The 14,492-nt window shown below is 49.6% G+C and overlaps 1 protein-coding gene across 1 annotated transcript in view; it reads left to right on the plus strand.

The window, feature by feature from the left end:
- Positions 1-14,492, plus strand: part of LOC128874705 (zinc finger protein 624) — a 49,298-nt gene that overhangs the window by 15,689 nt on the left and 19,117 nt on the right. Inside the window, exons 2-6 of the mRNA XM_054119680.1 lie at positions 2,620-3,629; positions 4,113-4,382; positions 4,880-5,197; positions 5,431-6,032; positions 6,300-6,788. Of these exons, the coding sequence (XP_053975655.1) occupies positions 2,646-3,629; positions 4,113-4,382; positions 4,880-5,197; positions 5,431-6,032; positions 6,300-6,788 (2,663 nt within the window). The 5' untranslated portion in view covers positions 2,620-2,645. The remainder of the gene's footprint in view (positions 1-2,619; positions 3,630-4,112; positions 4,383-4,879; positions 5,198-5,430; positions 6,033-6,299; positions 6,789-14,492) is intronic.

The raw sequence follows: 14,492 nt of genomic DNA on the forward strand, positions 1-14,492 counted from the left end.
AAGATGGAGCATTTGATTTCATATCATTCTCAATTCCCTAGCACTTTTCATGGAACTTCTGGCACAAAGGGACCGAGTAGAAAGGAACAGGCGTCCGTCAGAGGTTCCAGATTTTCCCCAATAATTTTCCAACCCCGCTATCTCGTTGCAAATCGAGATGGTCACCACGGTAGCAGGTGCGCTGCGCTTTTTCCGTGGCAACGACGGGTAATAAGGGATTAGTCGTCGGTGATCGTCGATCAACGTTAACGCAACCATCGGTTAGCTGGAAGTCTCCGTCGCGATACGTCAGAGTTGGATATTATATTGACGTATCGACGTCTCGACGCTGTCCGCGGCCCTGCTGGCCAATTAACGGGCTTTCTTGTTTTTCCTACGAACACTCGTAAATCTCGACGGGATCTGTCCACTCGATTTAGTCCTCTTTCGCCTGCCTCGATGATCGTTCGTACCTTTGTCAGCGCTCGCTCAGCGCGTATCCGGCAAGACGATACAATTAATATCGCTGCTCGACCGATTGTCCCCCAGCACAGCAAATATTTAATTTACCACGGGCGTTCCACGCGTGTAATTGGGCCGCGTTTGTCTAGCTCCGGTCGTGTTTGTTTGGCCGGTCGTAACAAACACTCCGATTGCGTGACATGCTGATATCCGAGGATACTCGTGCGAAGACCCATCAGGATATTTCGTCGATATACACGCCAAGGTGATACGGAAAGGGAGTCCACGTGATCTAGGATTTCGGGACTGGCTTGCATTTCGAGAAATTAGACTCGGGGTGATAAGTAATTGGAGAGTTCAGGAGAGGAACGATCATAATGGCAAACAGTATCAGTTTCAGCGTTTGAACTATAGAGAATTGAGACAATTGGGGTTGATATGCATTGTGGTAGTGTGGATACTGTTAACACGATGGTCGCCACGTCACCCAGAAATGTGTGACAGGATTTTTCAGTAAGGAACTAAACCCTTGGTCCTTTCTGATCAAGTTCCTGTAGCAAGGAATGGTATAGAAAAGAGCCAGTACAACGTCAAAGACCCTGGACCAAAGTCTGCATAGTCAGATATCAAATAGAAGTACGAACATCCCCAACCCCCATATTACAATAAATTTCAATACACAATCATTTCCAATTAACGCATCCAACTCTGACGCATTCCAAATCCAAACTACTCCAAGCGACCCCACCGAATTGTAAAAACTCTACCTCGTGACAGGTCGTGCATACAAAGTCTGAGCGTTCGAGCGCTACCGCCCCAGATCATCCGCGCCGATATTTCCTAATTCCCTTACACTTTTCGCGCAACTTCCGGCACGAAGGAACGGAACGTCGAGGAACTAGAGTCCGTCAAAGGGCCCAGATTTCCCTGATAATTTCCGAGACCCGCTATCTCGTTGCAAATCGAATTTTCGAGTCACGTCAAAAGTAAACGATCCGCGCGTGAAGCGATCGGGTCGCGGGAGGTGGCGGTAGCGTGTTTCGAGCCGGATGGAAATCTCATTTGGTAGTTTTCTCCGTTTAATAAGACGAGAGGTAGACAAGAGAAGGCGAGAGGAGAGAGGAAAGACGAGAGACAGGGTGTAGGGAGACGGAGCCACGAGGTCGCTGCCGGTTCGCAGACTTCGGAAAGGGGAAACGGAAAGGGCGCAACAAGGCCGGGGGTAGAGGTAGCGGAGGGCGTCCGGGCGACTAAGGGGCGAGGGGTGCCGAGCAGCGGCGGTGGCGTCGGGGTAGAAGGGGCGACGGAGGGCGGCGGTGGATGGTTGGAAGTAAGCAGGGGTGGGTAACGGGCTGGGGGAGGACGGAGGGCGGCGGAGGGTCGGCCAGGACTGGGAGGCGAAGTGTCGTCGTCCGAATAACGGCCAAGCGGCATCGACCGATCTTCCTACCCCTAGTTCGTACGAAGCGTCAACTTGTTTCCCTTCTGTTCCGCGAATATCGGACCTTCAATTTGCCCGGTGCGGTTCGCTAACGCGGTGCACTGCCCTCTCGCGCGCAATCCATACGCGACCCGTCAATCCCTCACGAACACGCTCCGTTCTCCGTTCAGGACAACCCTTTCTTTCCTTTCGACGACCGACCTTCCGTCGCGGACCCGTCCTTTTATCCGCCGCGACGAGCGCTCCGCGACCACGAGGCGCGGGGAAAATTCTTTTCGACGCTTGCTAGAAAAACCTTTCACGGAATCAGCCAATTCTTTTAAGAGTTGATTTCGAGGAAATTCATGCCTAATCTTTTCATATGTATCGCGCAAGAGAAAAAAAATTAAGAATTGCATATTCTATGAAGTTAATTCCCAGAGAGTTGTTTCGAAGCAATTCGACTGCCTAGTCGCCTTAAGAAGCTATCTTCGAGTAGAATGATGTAATCTTTGGTCACGTTCAATTTTTACAATTCTCTCTTGTATCTCGTATCTCTTTTTCTATAAAGTTTGATAGAAAACGGCAAACAGTATACTTGACTCTCTTCTCATTCGACACTTCTTGCTATATCATTAAATGCCTGGTGATTTGCTGAAATACCCGTATCGCTGAGCTCTCCGATTAAACATAAATTCGAAAACCTTTGGCATCCAACTTTTCGAAATATACATTCTAATTAACGCGCGTATTTTCAGTCGAAGCAAACAACAACCGATGATCCATGGAGAGCTACGAGGACGACGACGACACCCACTTCTGCATCAAGTGTCACCTGACGGTGCACGGTCTCGAGAACTACGTACGACACCGTCAGTCCGGATGTCGGCAACCGGACGACAAGAACGTAGCGGTTCGCGTGTCGCCCACGACGCCTACCACCGTCACCTACCCCGAAATACTGAACGCGGACGCGTTCTTCAGCTCGTTGGAGCTGCGGAGCAGCGCGAAGTCGAACCCACGGCGGTCTGCCGCTATGCTGGAGGACAGCAGAAAGTTCAAGAAGGAAGAGAAAAGGAAGAAGAGTCAGAAGACGCAGGTGGACGGAGAAGAATCCGCGGCGAAAGAGAAACTGCACAGCATGCTGCCAGGTGTATCCGAACTGGACGACCCGACCGACCCTCTCTGCATCCCGTCTCTGGTCGGGTTCCCCGACATCGTTCCTTCCACGTCCAGCAAGCCCGCGAGCAGTCGAAACAAATTGAGCCAAACGATGGCCCACGTCTCGACTAGCATAGACGGCAACGCGTTCCCCGTTAAGCACGAGCCGGAAAATTCTTTGGAGGGTCTGATGACGTCCAACGAGTCCAAGCAGACGGACAGGAAGCGGCACGAGGAGACGCAGAGGATCGAGCACGTTCACCAGACCTGGCTGGAGGACACGATACTGGCCGAACTCGCAGCGAACAACGAGAATAAAGACTTACCCAGATACGAGTTCGATTACCAGCAAGACGAGGACTCGGACGACGATATATTGGAGGAGGATTTGGAAGAGGACGAGTCCTATACGGAGTCCGACGACGGGGAGGATCGGATATGTCCACCAGATGGACATACCGGCGGCAAATGGAAACCTGAATTGGAGGATCTTCCTCAAAATATGTCTCAACTTCACGACGACGACGTGGAGCCCGAAGACGAACATCAAGAACATCCGCCGCCGACTTACACGGGGGGAAAATGGCGGCCGGCGGAGACTTCGCAAGTATGGTTCTGGGAGTGCTTTTTACGGTGCCGTTTACGTACAGGACGTTTAAGTGCAGGTGGTCGGCCTGCTAGAGCCTGATTCCCCAAGACGAAATTTACATTCTTTCAGTTTCTAAACTATGAGGAAGGTATTGCATTGCTGGCTGTAAATGCCCAAAACAAATTTATATATTCTATAATATATCATACAATTAAATTACACCTTAGTTTGACCTTCGCGTCATCAACAATTAATCATGAAATTTTGTCGTGCAAGAGAGGCAGAATTAGAAAAATAAACAGACATTATTCCAGAACTTTCTATCGACAAAATTAATATAAAGATACGAAATTCATTATAAAGAGTTAATCGCTATACCTCTTCTATTCAATGGAAATTTTGAACATGACGTTCACCATTGACGTAAAGGCCTAAAAGATGACCGTTCAGTCCCATTCGTTCGCCATCGTTCGAATAACCGAAGCTCCTCGTCTTTTGCAGAAGATCGAGGAGTACGAGTCGAAGAGCAACGTCGGCCAACCACCGCCAGGACACACGCGAGGGAAATGGGTACCGGGCGCGCAAACGGATATCGAGTCAGGATATTGGTGCAGTCCTTGCGGCAGGAAGCTCGCCTCTCGATTGGTCTACAACAGGCATCTTCTCTCCGATTTGCACGCCAGAAGGAGCATCCGCGAAATCGATGGAGTTCTCTGCCTGCCGCGTGCCGCGAACCTGCACCTAGGAAAAAAGACGTCGACTCGCAATCAAGTAACAATCAGTGTGCTCGTTGTTCGTGTTAATTCCCACTCCCGATAACAACCTGCCCGCTAACTGAAACCTTATCAGTTTCCTGCACGACTTTGTGCCTGGTCGTTGCTCGAATCGACGAGTAGAATGTACGAGGCGAGGGTATTTAGTTGATTATTAAATCCAACAGGATGATTTAGTGGCGCGCAAGAAATTGCTAACAAGTCACGATTACGTGTCGACCCTTCTGGGCCACCCTTCAAGATTTTTTCTTTTTCGGTGCATGGAATCAAGTTAATCGTACAATGTACAATCTACGCGGAGCAGAGAAGTATTTTTAAATTTAATACATTGTAGGAGTCTAAGAGGTAAAATAAGTCATGGAGATTCGAACTCACGCTTTTTCTACACGATCAATTCTGCACCCTATGATTCGTGTTTTAACCACTATTAACGAATAACCACTTTCGAACGGTCTTCATTCAACAGAAGCGCTAATTCGCGCGTCTGATTGACAGGGAATGAAGGAAGCGCCCGAGGCAAAGGAAGCAAAGAAGGGTTTGCGTAGGAGAGAGAAGGAAATCCTCTGTTGCGAGATGTGCCATACCCGCGTGAGAAGGACACAAATGGGCAAGCATTTGCTCTCTCATTATCACTGCCGCGTCGCGGGCGTAAATCCTCGCGGGCCACGAGCGCGTCGCTTTTTACTGGAAAATATGGCGAATGTGGTTCGGCAGTGCCCCTTCCAGTGTTCCTCGTGTCGCTTTTATTGCAACACGGAGGAATCGTTTCTACTTCATTGGCGTTCCGATCTTCACGCGAAGACTCTCCAAAAGGTATGTATACGTAACGCGATCGGAAATGTATCGAACCACTTTGGTCCGTCAATTTTATTTTTAATCTATTTTTGGCGCAATTCCTCTCTTGTTTCAATTCGCGTATTAAAAGATATTTATGGTGGAAATTTCGGCACCTTGAAGAATGTTATTTTGTTTCTACCCAGCTCGTAGTCTCTTAATGCAAATTTATGACAGCGATCATCAGCTTTACGACCGATCCTTCTTCCCAGATCGCTGGCAGCTACAAGTGCACTCCTTGCGAGTTTTGGTGCGAGGACAACGACACGATGGATTCCCACTTGTCCAGTACGAGTCATCGAGACGTGGTTGCGATGATGAAGGGTTCCGTGCCAGTGGTAATCGGTCGTCAACGAGCGTTGCCCTGCGGCAGTTGCGATCGCCGATTCCGATACAATTTACAACTCCGGTTGCACGCTAGGGAAACCGGTCACCAGGAGAGTTCGACCGCCACGGACGCGTATCAGCAGAGAATCGAATGCAATCTGTGCCCCCAAACTTTTCGATCTTTGGTGGCCCTTCAGCGTCACCAGTTGGCTTGTCACGCCGCGAAGAACAAGGACGAGACAAACGACTCGAATCAGTCGGGTCCCTATTTCTGCTCCTTTTGCTCGATGAATTTCGCAACGGCGCGGGAAGCCGTCCTGCATCGACGAACGTCCAGTCACAAGGAAGTCGTGAAGGCTCGGAAGAGCAAAGAGAAGGGTCTGCCGACGAGCACGATTCGGGAGTGCCCTCATTGCGAGAAGAAGCAGGTGAATTTGGTGGAGCACAAGGACCATCTTCTTCGATGTCATCCCGAACTTTGTCACAGGTAAGCTGGATCGATTACAGTTGCACGATACCGTTCGATTAAATGAGAAAGGAGGACGCTCGAAAATAACCATTTTTGGACCGGCTTCAAAAAGAAAAATTCCCGTAGAACTGTTTATCCTAAAGTGGTGAGAATTTGACTTTGTCACGATGGTACTATCCCCTTCCAACTTTATCTTCCGAGCAACCCTTCGACGCGTTAACGCGCAACAATGATTAAGACTGTCGTCGAGACTCCCACTGTAATAAGTAATGTTTGTTCCCTCAGATGTCCTAAATGCGGGATGCGGTTTGCCCTTTCGCAAGACGTGACGAGACACACGAGGGAGAACAACTGTCGCGATAATAACAAATTAAAGGCGACGAAAACGGCAGCCGTCAAAGACGAATGGAAATGCCGCAGCTGTAGTTTCTCAACGGATTCGCGGTCGGAATTCATCTTTCACAAGGCTCTTCACTCGGGGACCGTACGGGACGATAACGACGATTCTACCAGCGACGGGAAATCGAAGCCGAAATATTCCTGTCCCATTTGCAGGAGGACCTTCACGAAAGTATCGTTGCGGAATCACATCACACGTCACACCGGCGAGCGTCCGTTTCCGTGTTCCAAATGCTTCGTGTCTTTCAAGAGAAGAGCCGAGCTGAACGCCCATCAGAAAGAGTGCACCGGCTCGGCCAGGTCGGCATGGTTGGCCGAGTCTAACCGGAAACGCAGTTTCGTCTGTTCCGAGTGCAACAGCGCTTTCTACACGAAGTGAGTACGCCATTTGTTCCTTGGCTTTACGATTCCGATCGTCGATATTGCTTACATCCAACAGAAACTGTCTGCCCTCTCTTCACCCGTCTCGCCGTCACGCTGTCTCTCTCGGGCTCGAGCAAAATTATCGGCCGTTTAATAATTTTAAACGATCGTTCCGGAGAATGGCGCGTAAAAGTAATTGCCCGGGCACGTTCTTCGTGTACCGGGAACCCCTCGATAGGCCGCATGACGTACAGCAAACATTGTGTCGTGACAACAATGGGTTTAACATGGAAAACTTGCCGCATTATACGGCCCCAACAAAAGGATCGTATTTATCATGAGATTTCCAGTTAGGTACAATTATATTGCATCGTTCGTAGATCGGGATACATCGAGCGAGCCGTGACCACGCTTACAAAGTGGAGATCTTTTCGTGGCCGCGCACCTTTCACCACGGGGCCCTGTTTATCTTTAACCGAGGCACCGCCTGGGAGTGCGTTAAGCGTACGCGAGCCTGTCGTAAATATTCCCGAGCCGCGTCCCGAAAGACAGAATCGCTGCATCGAACGGCGCGCGAATTGGAATACGGAAGGCTCCCCCGAAACCCTTCGATATCTATGCATCATTATCCGAGACAGGCCGAGGATGTTGGGCTACGTCTTCGCAGGGAAGGAATCTCCACAAGTGGCCGAGCTAAGGCAGCTTCACGAACGGGGTAACTCTTTAGAAAACACGAATAGTACGAATTTGGGGTTCGAAAGGGTTTTCCAGAAGTGCTGTAGAACTTTGTTCTTCAACGTTTCCCCAACCGAACATTTAAGTGATATTTATACGATAACGCGACTTTGATGTCTATGGTAATATGGAGATTAATTACATGGCATTTATAGTCAGTCCCATAAATAATCGTACCATGTCTATGTTTATTAAAGATATATGTTCAAATTAAATGCTAGGTTTGATGTTTCAATATAAATTGTCCATTATAAATATATATATGCGTTGAGTTTATTCATAGACATATTCATAATGAAACATTTATTGGAAATATTAAGCTTACCGTTTAATTTAGACGAATGCGTTCAATAGAGACAGAGGGTAATAGTCACCTATTTTATCTATGCACCAAGAAACCAACAGCTCTGCCATGCAAAAACAGAGTATCAACAACTATTTTATTTCGGCACGTTGCTCGACTACGTTTCGGTCCGTAATACGCGATGAGTAGCATGCTGAGAAAAATGCGAGGAACTTACTAGCTGAAAGTTGACAGCGTCTTGCGCCATCCTGCGCCACCCTGCGCTCGGTGCGCGCCTAGCCTAAAGGGTGGCGCGTTCCAGGAATAAAAAGCGTAAAACAATAAAAGCCCTGCCGTCGCGGGCTGAAACCACGAAACGTTCGCCGCCGCGGCCGTAGTAAATGTGTCCTCGCTGCATAACTATAAAATAAAAGACCGTGTCCGTGGACCGTTCGGTCGAGGGTAGGGGAGCTAGAAAGAGGCGCTCGTTCGCACCGAGTGTCCGAGGAAAGTACGGAGATGGAACGGAAAACTCGGTGGAGCGGTGCCTGGTGGTGGTGCGCGACAAATAGAGAGAGAGAGAGAGAGACAGGGAGCGAGTGGGAGAGAGCGAACCGAGGAGCAAGGAGGAAGTCGCCTCGGTGTTTGCCACCGGTCGTATTAACATCTCATAGCGGCTTGTAAGCCCACGGGTCATTCTAGTATTTAACGGGCCTGCATTATGGCCCGTGTAAGTATACGTCCTACGGCTCTCTAATACTAACGTATGTAAATAGAAACCTTGCAAGCGCTAATGCTCCGATATTGCTCTGGAATTACCGACGCGGGCCCAGCGTTTTCTATTCTTTTTAACCCCCTCCCGACGCTGGACATTCGTGACGAAAATTCGACCGTGACGTTGGCGAGAATACGACGAAACTCTTAAATAGCGGTACTCGAACTTTATAAACATTGTTCGTGTTACAAGGAACAGTTTCTAAAAAAGGAGCACTATTTATTAACCCTTTGCGCTCCAAGAAATTTAGCTACGTATAGGTGGTCAACTCCAAGATAATTTTTCTAAGATTTCTGAGTTATGGAATGGCCACGAGAAACTCATTGCATTTGTATCAACCACACATAATCATACAGAAATAATAATAGTTTAATGGAAATATTGTCCACCATTTGATTATTTATATGATGTTGTTGTTTGAAATAAATAATGGAACAGACCACTGGTACAACGCCTTCGAATTCCTTCAAATTCCTGGGCAGTACAGGTGGTCTTAGAAGTGCAAAGGGTTAAATAATCCAAATAAAAAGGAAAAGTATGATTTATACCCCTGTGGGAAGGAAACGATCGCAACGGTGAGGCACGCGGCTGAAATTTCGTCAAGACGAGGAGGGTGGCGCGAAACGGCCACGACAACCGCTAAACCGTTTAACGGATGCTCGAAACGAGCCACGGAAATACGTATTCCGTGCTTCCAGGACGCGAATACGCTCGACTAGAGCCGAAGCATACGTGGGTGCCCGCAACTAGGCGCCACAGCATGGCGGGCGTTTCTCTCGCGTGTCGACCGAGCACGTCGCCGAGTCGAGTATTAAACCATTGCCTAGGTGTAGAGCGATCACTGTAAAGCAAATGTTAACACCTATGCTCGCCCGACTCGGCCCCCGGCACGGCTCGATTTCCTTCCTCCGTCCCTTTTTCGCTCCCTTCTCCGTCCAGGTTCCCGCCGCCCTCAAATCCCCCCGTCGCTCGTGCTACCCGTCTCGTACACGCATTACATTCTGTAACACTAGCTATTCGACGTCAGACTACCGGAATCTTCGAGCCGAATGGCCGGTCAGAAGTCTCGACGTCGCTTGGAAACGACCGAGGGTTTCGCTTAATGTCACGATTTCGACCGTTTCGAAGGATTAGGCTCCGCTATCGTCGTTCCCGCCGACCCTTACGGTCCTTTCTGCAGTCCACCAGATAACGTTTTCGATACAGAGCCCTGGCGCGATTTTTAAGCTCGATCCGAACTTGAGGCAGTACCTTAACACGGCTCTGAGCCCTTTGTGCAGTCGTACCGTTCACGAGAGATTAATACAACGATGCACATCCTCGTCACATATGTGGACGGAGTTGTTAGATCTGTGCGTAGTCATGACGAAGACCTCGGTAAAATGTTTGTCGAGGGAGTGGTTTTCTTACTTTAAAACCTTCGAATGGGACGCGAAATCAATGCAGTCGTTCACGATGACCAAATAAAATGAGGTAAACATGTTTTATATGAATAATATTTCTACGGAATAGAAGATACTAGTATACATCGTTATAACTTGAAAATTTTCATTAAAAGAATTCGAATTCCAAAAGACTCGTTGCTCTCGACGTTCACCGTACCGTAATACAGGAGAAAATTGATCATTTACGGCCAGTTTAGCGGGAAAGATGATGCGTTAAGGGATTAATCGACTGGTCTCATTTTCCTCCAACCCCTGCCGGTCTACCTTCCAAGTTTCCATAACCGTGTCTACCACTTTCCTGTCCTTAGGACTCCGTACCAACCTAATTACCTGGAACTCTGCGTCATCTTTCGACCGCAGGCAGTTAAAACTTCCGGCGGGCCACCTTGATTAGGCCTTTCGTCCGCTTCATTTTCGTCGAGAGCTGAGGGACAGAACCGGGCGACGCGACCCACAGTGTGATATTTCAGCGATCTAGCGGGAAAAAGGGCAATTTTCGAAATGTTCCGAATGTGTTTATGGATATTAGAAATCAATAATAGAATGTCGCTTAACGTTTCTTAAACGTTTTGGACTTCGAGTCGGAATGAAACAAAATCGTATCGCTTGATACTGTCGGAACCATCAAGATTGAACTCTTTTCATCTGAAAATATTCTGTAGAAACAAATAAGGGATGGTCAAATGACTTAAGGTCCTGAAAAATGTTTCAGTGTCTGAATCGCTTATTTATATCGGTGCTATATAACTGATTTTCGCTATTCTTACTCAAAACATTGGAAAATAGAAAAAATATAAGTGATGCTGTAGTTATGCTCCGCAGTGTAGTTATAAGTCTGAAGATGTCTCAGTTTCAAGAGTCGAAATATCGTAGTAAGTAACGTTCGCGCTGAGACTGATAGAATTCCCACCGATGTACTCTCAAACATGGCCTATCGTTTAAAAATAATTACACGCACGAGGCACTCGACGCGATAGCCAATCGCAAACTAAGTTCGACGTGTCTATCCCGTGGTATTTCGTCGAAAGCGCAACGTTGGCAAGATTCGCGGCGAATGAGAAGAAGAAAAAGTCGAAAAATGGGTAGGGAACGCGAGCAGTCGAAAAAGAAGAAAGGAAATCGGTGGCGGTTGGGGACGAGGTAGGAAGGAACGAAGGAGAGAAAAGGGAGGTAATTACGAGAAGACGGGCAGCTCCCGCGCATTCGATCGCCTAACCAATTCTCAGAATAAGCGGGCAATTCTCGATGTATGCGCATATTCAAGATAGTATGTTACATACGCGAGCTACTGACCGTACGTTTCGTTCCACCCCCGCGCTCTTCGCCTCTCCTCCGTCGTCCTGCCTCCTGCACGGTCCCTTCCAGCGTTCTACTCACCGGCAACCCTCTCGTTCCTGCCTGACGATGTGTACGCGAGTTCCCCAGAGGTATTTACATATATGGACCGCGGCGTGGCGCGCGCCTATCTTTTATCTTCCATAGCAGTAATGGCGCGTCCACCTCCTTCGTAGCTGGTCAGGTAAACGCCGTAAAGATAGGCATACTGGGTGAGATTGGCGTTACCGCGCCGCATGGTGACATCCGACCGGATCACGGTACCCGATACTATTGGATCATCCCGAGTAACGCAACTTTTTCCGCGACATACTCGACGCTGCCAATAAACAACGCGTAACGTCAAATTAAACGCGAGGTAAATACACCAATTGTGGATTCCTTGAAGATCTTCCTCTAAGAACTACATTTTATTCCTATTGGATTGGGATGTAACTTCAACTTAATCCCTCGAAGGGAAGAATCCTTAACCAGTCGGCTGTGATTGACGAGTATACTCGCGAAGAAAAGGCAGTGTACTTGACTCCTTTATGCCATAAATAAATATTAAATAAATTAATGATATTGTAATACGCCACGAATTCAAATTATACAAAATATAAAAAGTAATTATTCGCGCTACCATTTGCGACAAACGCGCCCCGTCTATAGATGACCAACCCTCGGCAAGCCAAGCACACTCGCGCACAGTGTTCCCGTTTTTGTGTCGAGCATCAGAGAAACCTCGAGTATCGTCGATCGAATTTTTAGCCAGTTGGACGTGTCCTTCCAACAGAATCTCCTCGACGAATCGGTTCGAAGGATCAAGATGGAAAGTGTTGATCGACCTAGGCTCGCAGGCAGCTCGCTACTGGATTCGAGATAACGAGAAAACCGTACGAGGGCGTCGCGCAATTAATTCGACCGCGAGGCATGTTCGGATTGAAGCTGTACATAAATCTCCGATCATCGTAAATTTCGAGGTCCTCCGTAGCCCCGTAGGACCGTCCAGCCTCGGGGGTCCGCCATTGTCTTGAACGGTGTGCGTGTGCGCGCGCGCGCAGGAGTGTATCGTTTTCTCTCACCTCCGGTCGGCGCTGCTAATGAGGCACGGTGTCGTCTTTACGGATCACCCCGTAGGCACCCTTAAACATCCGGCCGGCGAATCCCGCGGGGGATTGTCCGCGCTACCGAGAGCAAAACGGCCTGGGCTCTACGGTCCGTTCCTCCGGCCGCCCCCGAAGGGAAAAGAAAGGAGGAGGAAAGATTTCTGCATGCCCCCCCGAGGAACAATGCGACGCTGTTGCACCGCATTCGTCGCATTGAAATGTATTAGTGAGGTGTCCTCCCGGTGCGCGCATTGTGTCGCAAGAACGAGCGTGTGTTCGAGCGCGTACGTACGCGGCCATGGGTTTTCTTCGTCCCGTGGTGGTGGTGGCAATGGTGGTCGGTAGCGATGGTACAGCGGTGTGGTATGGTTTGGTATGGTGGCACGCGGTAAGCACGGCCCCGTATGCAGACAGTTTAGCGGTGACCGCCCCGCGAGTCCAGTTGTCGCGTGAAATATTGCGATTCATAAAATAAAACAGGCCTGCGGTCGAGGACGCGTAGATATAGCAGCGCCCGGGCCGCTAACCCAGACCTAACCCGCTCCTCCTCCCCGACTCCTCTTCCCACCCTCTCTGCCACTCCTTTTCTCTCTATCCCTTTACCGGCTCTTTTCGAAACCCAGTATCCCCCGAAGCCCCGACTTCCATCCACCACCGCCGGCCCTGCGTCTCTTCTTTTTCCGTCCTTTTGCACGGCTCCGTGTCCGTCCGCCTAACCCGACCTAGCCTGCATCGCATCATCGACTCTTTATCCCGCTCCGCGTTCCTCGTGCCGTATCGTATCGCTTTACTCAACGGCCTATTTGGCCACGCAGCCACCGACTCGGAAGCCTGTCGCGCGGCAACGCGATTCTTCAGGAAACTCCGTGACTTCGCGCAAGAATTCACCGGGACCATTGACCCTGGACGAGTTCGGTTATTTTTCTGGAGCAAAAACATAAAGTAACATAAATTAACGAATTATAAACCCGTGACAAATACGTGGTGGAATTAAATATAAGCTAGGAACACAGGCTCCCAATAGGCAAAGCGGCGTCGTATATCGCACCGTCCCTCCACCTTTCTCCACCGCGACGAGTTTCTTTCGTCGTCCCCTGTTCTCCGGTCCTGTTCGCCGCGGGGTCGTTGAAACGTCGCCAAACCGCAAGCACCATAACGCCTGTTCGAGGTGTCTCGTTGAAATTTTTCAGCGCAGCGTCTATTGGTCGTGGCCAGTGTTCCTGGAATCCGTCCTCGATACGCGCGCGCGAAAGCTCGTCCACGGCGAATGCGGTAACGAGGGAAGAAGCCCGGATCCTGGCCGAACTGGAATAAAAAATACGGCCCGTTCCAGTCCCGGCGTTGTTTTATTTAATTAAAATTTTTTCCCGCCATCGCGAAAGGCGGCGGAAAGGTAACGAATGGGTCCGGGTCGGGCACCGGGCGGTGCGACTATCCGCGCAGAAATTCGGTTTCGTAACCGAGCCACCCGCTGCCGGAGGATATCCCGATAACGAAGAACTCGCGATCTTCCCCTAACGAATGATCGTCTTCGCTGAACGAGAAGGCAGAAACGTCGACGTACGTTACGGTTAAGACGCTCCTCCGTTCTGGAGATTCCTCCTTTTCCGCCGACGAAATTAGCGGAGGACATGTTTATTGTAAATGAATCCTACTCCGGGAGCGGCTCGTGGAAGACTGGTACATGTTCCAGGGGTGGCGGATCGGAGAGACGAAGACGGAGGTAAAGAGAGAGAAGGACGGGGTGAGGGTAGTTTCGAGGGCGCGCGCGCTCGCTGCTCCGATTTATGCGCCCGTTACCGAGCCCTCTGGCGCAATTAAGCTCGCGTTATAATATTGTTGTTTATTCTGAGCCTCGGCTGCGAAGCGTTAACCACCCCTCCCCGCTCCCTGCCCACGCTGGCTTTACTGGCAACAACCAACCCTGCGATCCCCTAATCTCCCTGACGCGGCAGCTAGAATCTCTCGCTCTTTCCCGTTCCGCGCCACCCTTCCTTTCGCCTCGCGATCTCTCTCTCTCTCTCTCTCTCTCTCTCTCTCTCTCTCTCTCTCTCT

Source organism: Hylaeus volcanicus, chromosome 4 (genome assembly GCF_026283585.1).
Source record: "Hylaeus volcanicus isolate JK05 chromosome 4, UHH_iyHylVolc1.0_haploid, whole genome shotgun sequence".
NCBI lineage: Eukaryota > Metazoa > Arthropoda > Insecta > Hymenoptera > Colletidae > Hylaeus > Hylaeus volcanicus.